Consider the following 12,129-nt stretch of genomic DNA (forward strand, 5'->3'; position numbering starts at 1 on the left):
GCAGCCCATTGCGATGAATAAAACAAAACCGTGTAAGGCGGTAACTACTGGCCGCCAAGAGTCGACTAACTACTACACGAGTTCCGACTTCGGGTCCTCCACTGGTTGCTGCAGCCATTGCGGAAGGAAACTTCCGGCCTCTATGTGATGTGATTGATCGTAGGTGTAACAGAGGAGTTCCGGTACTTGGCGTGCTTGTCCCGTGACCAATAACCGAACAACACAAATAAACACACATCCAGCAATAATATTATTATTTCAGTAATTTGATACACTCGAATTATTACAAAATAACTAAACATAACGTCGACAGAACTTGAGTAACAGCGGTGATATTATAAAGTCATAGAACAAAATACATGTTTAACAATATCCTTAGACAACATTGCGAAAATCCGTTGGCGTATAATTCCTTTTTTGTAGCTCGTTCGGGCGACCATAGAAATAGTGGTGACCGGTTTTGCGTCATTAGCGATTATAAAAAATCAGTAGTACAGTGAAGTCGTGGGACAGTATGGAAGTGGCATAGTTGAGACGAGTATAGATGATATTTGACAGCGATTATAATCACTATCATAATAAAAGCATCGATTCAATTCTGTAGATAGTGTTTAATTTTAAAAAATTGGTAGTTGTTCCAAAAGCAAAATTAACTCCTATTTTTTTATTCTACTTAGACTGCCATTAAAACATAGAAAATAGGTCGCCGTATACAATAAGTTATGAAAGCTTTAAGCACCAAAATAACATTTCTGTTCAATTTTAACGGTCATTTGCACATAGAAGATAGGCCTCGGGAAATTTTTTTTTTTTTATCTCATAGTACATAATGTAAGCTTTAATTTAACATATGTTTAAAGGATGCAGTATTTCTGAAACATTTTCAAAAGTTAAGTTGAAAAAGTTCTAAATTTTATACGTACGTTTCAAGTTTTGAACGCCCTTTGTATAAAGGGGAATTTCCCGATTTTAAATAAAAATATGTCGAATGAAAGGAGTATATATAATGTATTTAAAAAAAAAATATATTGTAGATCTGTACATTTTTCAAAAAGTTATAACAATTTAAAGTTGAAAATTTTAACACAAATATAGCATTTTATTAACTACGGCAATCATTTGCACGTACGTCGTTGGGACAATTTTTTTTTAATTTATATTACGTATCTAAGTTTCAATTTGACATAAGTTTAAAGGACGCAGTATTTCCGGGACATTTTCAAAAGTAAAGTTGAAAAAGTTGCTATTTTGAATCCTCTCTTGTAGGCAGGTATAGGATCAGATTAAAAAAAAAAATCATATCAAATAAAAGGGGATTTCTTAAGATTTCAATATAACAAAATTATTTTGATTTGTTCATTTTTCAATAAATTATGACAATTTAAAAAAAATAAGTGAAAAAAACGTCGAAATTTACCGATTTTAAAAATCGTAATTTTTGGGGGGATTTTCTCCATTAACGGGGAACGTGGGAAAAATTTCCAATTGTTGAGGGTAATGTCTTCAACTAGATATGATTTTTGATCTTTTGACGTAAATAAATAAACACTTCATGGTAAAATTGATACCTTCTCAGTTTCGCATCGAAGTTAATAATATGAATTATTAAGAGTAAAATTTATAAATAACCGAATTTATTTTATAAGATCACTAAAATCCACCAAAAAATATCTTAACCCATTTTTTAACTTAGTAACAATTAAGGGGACCGAGTTTTAGTCATTAAATTTTTACCCCCATAAAAAAAATAGTTCCGGCACCTCTGATTATTTCATTTATTTTTATTCATTATAAATGGTATAAAATATAAATTCTATACATTAATATTTAATAAACTTATTATATATTGTTATATAAAATATAAATTATATATAAAGTGCTAATTAAATCATAATACCTAAATATATTTTATTATTATTAAATGGGATTACACTTAATGTATTAAATAATCATTTTTTAATAAAAAAAAACGAAGGACAGTCTTACTATTGAAAGAAAACCAAAAATGTAAAGAACTCAAATTTTAAATCTCATATACTAGATTTTTTTCAAATAATGTTTGAAATTAGTTGCTAATAAATATTCACAATATTTTACAATCTTATATATAAAATGTAATTATTATATGTATACTGATTTTGTCTTTAATTTTCTAATTAATTATATTTTTAGTTTGTATAAATTATCGTTGATTTATTTAACATCCACTAGAAAATGTAAAAAAATAACTCGAAACATTCAATTTTTTATAATAATTATTTATTATAGAATATAATATGAAATATATTTTGGGCAAGCAACTTTAGCAATTTAAGTATATTTACATTTTTGCAATCAACAAAATATATTCAGAATAATCTTAAGTAAAAACTACTTACAATATTCAGATAAAAAATTAAACATGAAATAAAATTTAATTTAATTTATACAAAAACAAATATATTTGAAATGTCAATACAAATACTATATGTTTTACAATGAAATGTATATAATCATAATACAATGATTTAAACTTTATTTTTCAGTAAAATATGTTATCCGACAGCAAGCTGTGACAAAAATAAAAGAGTTGTAAGGTATTTATATAATTTCCGAAGTCGGTGGTATATAACGTTAAAATATTGAAAATTAGAATATGTGGAAATTCGTAGATGTAAATTGGATGAATTATAATTTAACCATAATAGTAATCAGCAAATTCTAGATATTTGAGATGTTTTCTATTCGTGTAAAGTTTGTTGTCATTAAATAAGTACATTTTGTTCATGTTGAAAAATCGGCCGAAAAACCCAGTTATAAAATGGTGTCTTTCGTTAATATAATTGTGTTGAATTTCCATGTTGAGTTCGAATAATTTTCCAAATTGTATCAACTAGAAAATTAATTAATCAACATTAACTACAATTGTGATTTACCTATAGAAATTAGATTAATTTACTTAATTTCGACCTGTACTTTTAGGTATGTGCAGTGCTATGTTGGGAATAATAATTCTCAGCAAGTCGAAGAGTTTATTACCGCCTACTACCTAGTCGTTACACATATGTTTTTCAAGACTGTAAAACTTGGTGTTTTTTATACGAAGGACCGCCCGATGCGGAGACGTCATTATGACCTGTAGCTCATATTTAGCATCGATATCAACATCGATTACTCGAGTGTATCTCTTGGCCAATTGGATGACGTTATCCAACAGCACCACAAAACGGATCCATAGTGACGTCTAGACGGGGGCATCTCAACACTATATGTGTGCTTAAGATATCGGGACAAACGGAATAAAATGATTCTAAAAAACATTTTCGTTAATAGTAAAATACTAAAGTTTGTTTAAATAATTATTTTATTACCATTGTCCATCATGATTTCTTCGTCAAATTTAGAGAACAATGAGAACAACCTCTTATCCCATAAATGATTTTTAATATCATGAGGACGAGTTCTAGTAGCGGTTTTTTTTGTTATTATTATTTTCACGTCATAAAGTTCTATTCTCTTTAGTCTTTTCCAAGACTTTAGATGTTTTAATAATTTCTGTTCATTTTTTAGACGGTTTTCTATTAAAGTTGTAAGAATTACTCATTAAAGTGTTGTTTTCTTTAGTTGATGTGTTAATATTTTAAATGGTTGAGTTGAAAGATTATTTTTTGACGATGTTTTGTCCAAGTTCAATGAATTATCCATTAATGTAATTTTCCTATAGAAGTTTTAGAGGGCTCTTTTTTGGTTTCAATAATTGTAGTTAGCGCAAATTTATCTTCTCTGAGCAGTTCTTTTAAAATTGAATTATTTGATAAAATAGGTATCTCCAATTTAATAGGATGTGTAGTAAAAACTGAGCGAATATTCATAATAGGTTTTACTGCTTTAATTAAAGTTTTTTTCTTCTTTGAAAGTTTCATCTCCAAAAAATTCAAAAACTGCCAGTGCAATAAATATAATATCTCTGTCTACTTGAATCGGAAATATGAAATATATGACCAACGTCGTTATCCTGAAAAAAAAAATTCGAATCCATTTTTTCTTATAAGTGTATGCACTCAAAACTTGAAATTTTTAAGTTATACTTAGAGAAAAAAGAAAGATTTAAATATATGCGTACTAATTTATCACAAAAAAATACTTAAACAAAAGATCACCAAACGGTGCCGATTGAAACATCATTGTTTATCCTATTTAAGCAAAAAAAAAAAAAAACTTGTTTACTTTTTTTTTAAGCCAATTAATACAACAAAACATTTTTAACAATTGGCCAACAATTATTAAATTTGTTTGATAAAATGTGTTATTTGAATATAAAATGTAATTAATATAAAGTTACAAACCGTACCAATATATTCATTAAATAAAGCTACTGTCAATTACTTAAAAATTAATTGTATCTTAAAAAATATTTCTATGAAACCAAGATTAGAATTTTTTTTTATAACATTCTTTCAATAATAACTAATTTGGTCACTATGTTATAATTGTTTTTTATTTTGACGTACACGATATGTATAATGCGAAGAATATAAAATAGATATTGGCTTCAAACAACCTATAGCGATCGTGAAATAACATATTTATCTTTAAATTAATGAAAAAATTTGTTTTAGCAACGTTATTTGTTGTTGGCTAAAAAATCGGAAAAAAATAGTATAAAAGATCTAGAAAACTAAAAATTCATTGGGACTTTTAGTCTAATCAGCGAACAAAGAACATATAAGTTTTTGTGGAAGCCTACCAGTTTAGAAGTCTCTGTTATATTTTTCATATTGTTTAAATTTATATTTTTTTATTTTCATTTTTTTTTTCGAGTGAATTTCATTTACATGATGAACACTTTACCTATTTTTTCGTCTTTGTTGCTTGTTTATTTTTTTATTCCTATTTCAATTATTCAAGATCTCGCTTTTAGTGGTATTTTAGTTTTAATATTTCTTATATTTTTGGACGATGAACTTTCTAAGCAGAATAGAACTATGAAGTCAAAAAATAAACCTATTAGTACATCAACCGAAGAAAACATTTTTGAGAATAATACACCTGACAATTCCATAGAAACTAACCTGAACAGTGCTTGCTTGAATATATCACACCCCCAGCTACCGAACAATGACTTTACCGACGATGTCACCCTCTGTCACCTCCAAAACGCTACAGAGATGTGCGAGAACAACAATTCGACTCAAATAAGTCACTCAACTGAATCAATTCAATCACATACACCAGATTCGTTATTTACCAGTAACACTTTGCAAATTAAACATAATTTGGGCAGTAATAGATCAAATAAAACTTGCTCTAATGATATTCCAAAGCACTTATGGAATAAAAGACACTCCTTGTTTGAAAAATTTGATGACGGAATTCTTTTGGACTATGGTAATTAAATTAATACTCTTTCTTAATCTTTTATTTTTTTAATGTTAACTATTATTTTAGAATCATTTTATTCCGTGTGCCCTGAAATATTGAGCAAACATATTGCCAAGAGGTGTGAAGGTTACAATGTAGCGATGGACCCGTTTTGTGGCGCCGGAGGTAACGTAATTCAGTTAGCAATGAAGTATAAAAAAGTGATCGCGATAGACATCGACCCGAACAAATTGGAATTTGCTAAGAAGAATGCGGAAATTTATGGTGTGAGGGATAAGATCGAATTCATCGAGGGTAATTTTTTCACTTTAGCTAAAGACCTAAAGAAATACAAAGCTGAAGTCATTGTAACTTCGCCTCCATGGGGAGGACCGTCGTACAAAAACCATAAAGCATACAGTTTGGAGAAAAATATGTGTAGTGAATACGAAGGTGGCGGTCGAACGATCTTCGAATTGGCCCGAAGTATTGCTCCAAACGTAGCACTACACATACCTAAAAGTACTGACCGAAATGAAGTAAGTTTCTATTTCTTACGCAATACATATAACATCAGTTAATATTTTTCAATTCATTTTTTAGTTGTTCAAATTAGGAAAATACTTTAATAACAACATAGAAATACAGAATAACTTCATTAATGGAAAACTGGATTCCATCACCACATTTTTTGGTAGATTCAATTACATGAATTCAAAACGCAAGCAAACTAATGTAAAACTCTTTAGTCAAAAAAGAAAACAATATTAATATTCGACACGATCAAATTTTTCGATTGAACTAATATAGACTATTACTAATTCCGACATAAATATAGAATGTTACAGATTTTGTCTTCCAATAATTAATGATTATAAACTATGACAAATTTACCGATTTCAATAATTATATTTTCCTTATAACTCTCATATTTTGTCTCAGCTATAACTGTAGGATGATCCTTTTATCTTTAATGATAAATTCAGACAAGTATACACTTGTTATTTACATTTTTAGTGTTCACCAGTTATTTTTTTGTTATTATTTTTATATATTTTCATTCTTTGATTTATTTTAAATATTCATTAATTTTTTTTTAATACTTTTCATTATAAAAACATGATTTTTTTAATATTACATGTACCTTTGAATTTGTGTTTATATTACACAATATTTATTTTATTGATTGTTATTAATTTATAACATTTCTATTTGTTTTCTCAAAATTGTATAAATCATTATTAACATATCTTAATAAATTATTTGTGTTTTGTTAATTCAAAAAATAATTATTAATCATTTAATATTACAAAAATATAAAAAATTAAAAATTCCTTATTTTCAAANAATCATTTAATATTACAAAAATATAAAAAATTAAAAATTCCTTATTTTCAAATAAAAGACTATGAAATTTTCTTGTTTATTTTAGCTAGCGACGTATATGAAATAGCAATAAAAAATTTTTAATACATTATTTGAGTAATTTTTTAAAATATAGAGTACTACAAGTACTATAGGTTAAAAAAATAATTGTCTCGACATATTATCATCTATGTACAAATGCCCACCGTAGTTAAAACGATTTTATATTTTCAACTTAAATTGCTATTATTATTTTTAAAAAAACCCAGCACAGGGGGGTCGCGGCACAGTAGTGACGTGGCATAGATGGATCAAGTATAATGATATCTGACAGTGATTAAAATCACTATCAAAAAAAAACGCTTCGATGCAAATCTTTAGATAGTGTTGCATAATAAAGTACATTACATTAGCTTTAATTTAAGATATATATAAAAGTGTCAGACCTTCCTGAACAATTTCAAAAGTTAAGTTGAAAAAATAAATTTTTTGTAAAAAAGTTGTCATTTTAAATCCCCCCCTGTAGGAAGGTAAAAAATCAGATTTATAAAAAAAATATACCAAATGATAGGTAAAGACATCATGCATCTATAAAAAAAAGAATTATATTAATATGTTCATTTTTGAAAAAGTTACGGCAGTTTTTAGTAAAAAAATTGAAAAAATTTCGAAAATTAGCGATTTTTAAATTTGTAATTTTTTTGGAGGTTTCCCCCATTTACGGAGAGCGAGGGATTTTTTTTTCAATTTTTGAGAGTAATGTCTTTGACTAGATACGATTTGTGATCTTTTGACGTATCATTGAAAGAAATCGGTTCGGTGAGAGCTGAGAAAAAGTGGTAACAGACACAAAATAAAAAAAAATAAACACATCTTAGTAAAACCAATACCTTCTCAGCTTCGCATCGAAGCTAATTTATGCATTAGACAATCTATTTTATAAACATTTCAAACATAATTTTTTTTCCGACCTACTTTTTTAGATATCGGATCATTTCCCTTTATACAGAAGGGTTCAACTTAAAACATACGTATAAAAAGTAGAATTTTTTTAACTTGAAACTTATGTGACATACTATAAGTTAAAAAACAAAAAAATTAGACACACGGAAAAGTTAGAGCTGGCAGTCATTAGTATAGTTTCCTCCTGAATAACTACTCTGATTTATTATATAAATTAATATTACATAATAAAAAAAACTGAAGTGCATTGAATGAACGCAGCCCGGTGGTATTCACGCGGATTTATTAACGTTAGTTTTTTTATTTTGTCTTAAGTTAGGCTATGTCGAAGAAAAGGTATAAGGTGAGTGGACTGTATGAATAAATGTAGAATGAATTTTCAAAACATATATCAATTAAATGTATTATACATAAATCATAAAATGTTATATACACCTATGTGTATAAGCGGACACTTAATACTAATGCCACAATGGCGCTGAAATAAACAAATAATAAATTATAAATGTGAGTAAGTCTTAGAAAGTAGATGAACAAGCATTATACTTATCGGCTAATTGAAACGACTGATGATAATGTTGAATATTGAAAGGATCAATTGAAGTTGAATGCTAGTAAGTAACTGACCAACGTGTACAATATGCTGTAAACGGTACTGTGATGAATCTCAGAAAATATATATAGACTAGGGTGGCTCTCAAAAATCGAATGTCTTTTTTTTTTTTACGCTACCCCTTAATTTTTTTTTAATGGTCAAAAAAATGAGCTGTGCAAAATTTGGGACCGATCCGTTAAGGATAACCCGTGCCCCCGGGCCTATTAAGTTGAGTCGAAGAGTCAAATTTAATAGAAATAACTGATCTATGTCTCATAACTTTTTTTTCTCTTAACTTAGAATAATAAAAGTAAAACTCAAGTAAAGGAAATTTTACAAGAAATTCAAAAATAATAACTTCAATGTTGTTTTCTCAATAAATAGCCCACAAAAACACTACATACAGTAAAAAACATGTAAAAGTCTTAAAATACGTTATAACTGATTTTGTTGATTTTTAATTATTTATTTTCATTTTATTTTTTGGAAAACGCATATTCGTTTAAAAAAAGATTCTAGAAGTTTAATTTTTTATGCCAAGTACGATAATTATATTAGATTTATTATTTTATGGACAGTTAATTAATGATTAATTACAAACTTAACAGTTTAATTTAATTGTTATTAACAATTTTTAATTAATTTTTTTTTAAATAATAATAACTTTAAAAAAAATATTTTAACAATAATTAAATTATATTATTATAATATATGTATATATATTATAATATATATATTTTGATAATGTACTTTTTTTACAATTAGGAAATTTTTCCGATAATTACTTACTATTTGTAAAACGTATTGTTTCTGTTCTTCATTTGTAGTTAATATATTAATGTAGTCTTAGATTAATTTAATGCCACGCTAGGCTGTATCATTAATGACTCGTAATTTACTTATAGTATTTAAAGCATTTATGTAACTGTTGTTCGCACTCCAAAATGATGGATCAATTTTCAAAAAATCAGTGTTCAGATTAAATAGTTGTAAATTTGATGGTAACTTACTACCAGTTATTTCGTGGGAATAATTACCAATAAGATAAATATTAGTTCGTAATACTTTAAAAGACGCTAAAAGTATTGTACATTTGTGATTAAAACGTATCATTTAATATATAATAATAAACATGTAAAATATATTTAACGTGTTCACAAATTGTCTGCTGCATTTATACGACACAAATTATGTCAGTTGTCGAAAATAACTCAAATATTCTTATCTTTAATAATAATATAATTGGTACTATCTTAAAGTAATTCAGTAAACCAAAATTGATATATTGATACGACAAAATGTAATAATACAATCAATTTTGTTAAATTTGTAATTAATCATTAATTAACTGTTCATAAAATAATAAATCTAATATAATTATCGTACTTGGCATAAAAAATTAAACTTCTAGAATCTTTTTTTAAACGAATATGCGTTTTCCAAAAAATAAAATGAAAATAAATAATTAAAAATCAACAAAATCAGTTATAACGTATTTTAAGACTTTTACATGTTTTTTTACTGTATGTAGTGTTTTTGTGGGCTATTTTGTTAAGAAAACAACATTGAAGTTATTATTTTTGAAATTCTTGTAAAATTTCCTTTACTTGAGTTTTACTTTTATTATTCTAAGTTAAGAGAAAAAAAAGTTATGAGACATAGATCAGTTATTTCTATTAAATTTGACTCTTCGACTCAACTTAATAGGCCCGGGGGCACGGGTTAACCTTAACGGATCGGTCCCAAATTTTGCACAGCTCATTTTTTTGACCATTAAAAAAAAATTAAGGGGTAGCGTAAAAAAAAAANGACCATTAAAAAAAAAATGAAGGGGTAGCGTAAAAAAAAAAAAAGACATTCGATTTTTGAGGGCCACCCTAATATAGACCCAACGGCGATATACTGAGCGAAGAAGAGTGCGACAATCACAAAGGTGATTTTTTACTTTTACAACAAAAACGAATACAAAACTACTGACTCGCAAGCGCCATAGAACTGATAGCTAAAATACGCTAAGATGGCGGCGACTTAACAGACATAGAGAGAAAACCGACAACAACTCGATGAAGACTACGATAGCACAAAAAATCACAACCCAATTACTCGACAGCATATTGATGTGTATCCAACATGCATATTAATGAATTTATTGGCTGACATTTCATAATATGTGCTAGTTTCTTTTTGTTAATTAAAGATCGTATTTCCAAAACTTAAAATGTTCCAAAAAATTTTAATTGATGTTATGATTTTAGGAACACATTTTTTGTAAATTAAAATTATGAAAATTTAGAATTCCTTACCCATTTGTTTTTGCTTTTAAGTTAAATTTTTCGGTATTTTTCAAAATAATGTGCATTTTGTTAACAAATATTACTAGTTAGAAAATTGTTTGTCGTCATCTACGCTTACCGGCACGCGAAATTTTAAAACGTATCACGGCTCTTTCAACCTCCCTACCGCCTCTATCTTCTATTATCATCTGACTAGTTATCACTGAATTATTAATAAAAATATTATAACTTAAAAATTAAATAACACAAAGTAATAAATACTGTACATTATAATTATATTAATTAAAAATCATTCTTTAGACATGGTTTTACCGTTTATTATATAAATACTTCAATAATCTAATTAAGGAACACAAGTTAAAATATTTAGAAATATTTGTATTACTTAGTGATATTGAAATTTATGTTAGTTGAAGTATGTAAATTAATTTAGTTCCCTTAAATAAGATACTTGGTGAATTTGATTTTCGAACATTAGTTACAAGGTATCTTGATCTACTTGATTCATTTAGAGATTCAACCCATGGTTTAACATTATCAATGCCAAAATCACTTATTGAAAATAATGCTGTAAATTGTACATCGCTGATATTTTGTGATTTTAAAAATGTATAATTATAATTAGTTGGCAGTATGCTCTAAAAATAATTATAAAAAAAATAACTGAGCAATAAAATACTTATAATGTAACAATTTTATATTATGTATTTAAGTATTAAAAATATTAAAAATTGGATTCATATATTTATATATTAATCAGGTTTTTTTAAAATACTTTTAATTACATAGATACCATAAAATAAAGAATTATTATAGTAAATATTCTATTAATTACCAGAATGAACTCATTATTTTGGAATCCTTTAGAAACTTCAGTTTCTTTTAAACCTGTTGCAATTATCTAAAAATGTTTTATGATTTAATTATAAATTGCCTAGGAATTTACCTAGTACATTGAAATAAGTACATTTTTTTCTTTATGTTGAGTTCTTAAGTGCCTTAACATATTTTTTCTTTGGGTGAAATTTTGATGACATAGATCACATTTCACTGGTTTTGTGTTAACTATATTATTATTATTAGCTTTATCATAAACTTTATGTTTCTCCTTTACATGCCTTTTTAGAGTGTGGCAGTATTTAAATGTTGAGTTACATTCAATACAATTAAAAACCTTAAATTTAAGACAAATTTATTAAAATTAAGTGATGCAATAATATTGAAATTCAATTAGATTAAAAGTTCAATTGAAAATTACAGAATACAATTTCAATAATTTATTTAAACCATTATATGTATAAAACTAGTTACACATATCATCAGATTGGAGAAATGGAGCTTATAATTTAAGTTGAAATTCATAAATTGTTAAGCAATTTATTACTTACATCTTTAGTTGTTTCAGATGACATTATATTAATTTTAATTAAAATTATATTATTACTATTATTATATTATATTATTTATACAATAGTCTCAAATCTATAAATATAACAATACTAAATTTGTATACTTCAAATCTAAAAATATAACAGTATAAAATTTATATATTTCAAATCTATAAATATAATG

The 12,129-nt window shown here is 26.4% G+C and overlaps 1 protein-coding gene across 1 annotated transcript; it reads left to right on the forward strand.

Moving 5' to 3' along the window:
• Positions 1 to 5,147: 5,147 nt before the first annotated feature.
• On the forward strand, positions 5,148 to 6,111 carry LOC126904999 (trimethylguanosine synthase-like). Its single transcript, XM_050684403.1, has 3 exons — positions 5,148 to 5,367; positions 5,428 to 5,879; positions 5,944 to 6,111. Exons 1-3 carry the CDS (start codon positions 5,148 to 5,150, stop codon positions 6,109 to 6,111), a joined length of 840 nt encoding a protein of 279 aa, XP_050540360.1.
• Positions 6,112 to 12,129: the final 6,018 nt, after the last annotated feature.

Source organism: Daktulosphaira vitifoliae, unplaced genomic scaffold (assembly GCF_025091365.1).
Source record: "Daktulosphaira vitifoliae isolate Bord-2020 unplaced genomic scaffold, ASM2509136v1 Scaffold_4, whole genome shotgun sequence".
Lineage (NCBI taxonomy): Eukaryota > Metazoa > Arthropoda > Insecta > Hemiptera > Phylloxeridae > Daktulosphaira > Daktulosphaira vitifoliae.

Coding starts and splice junctions, on each gene's coding strand:
- LOC126904999 (XM_050684403.1), top strand. CDS start 5,148: ATGTGCGAGAACAACAATTCGACTCAAATAAGTCACTCAACTGAATCA. Junction 5,368..5,427: donor CGGAATTCTTTTGGACTATG/GTAATTAAATTA, acceptor CTATTATTTTAG/AATCATTTTATTCCGTGTGC. Junction 5,880..5,943: donor AAAGTACTGACCGAAATGAA/GTAAGTTTCTAT, acceptor TTCATTTTTTAG/TTGTTCAAATTAGGAAAATA.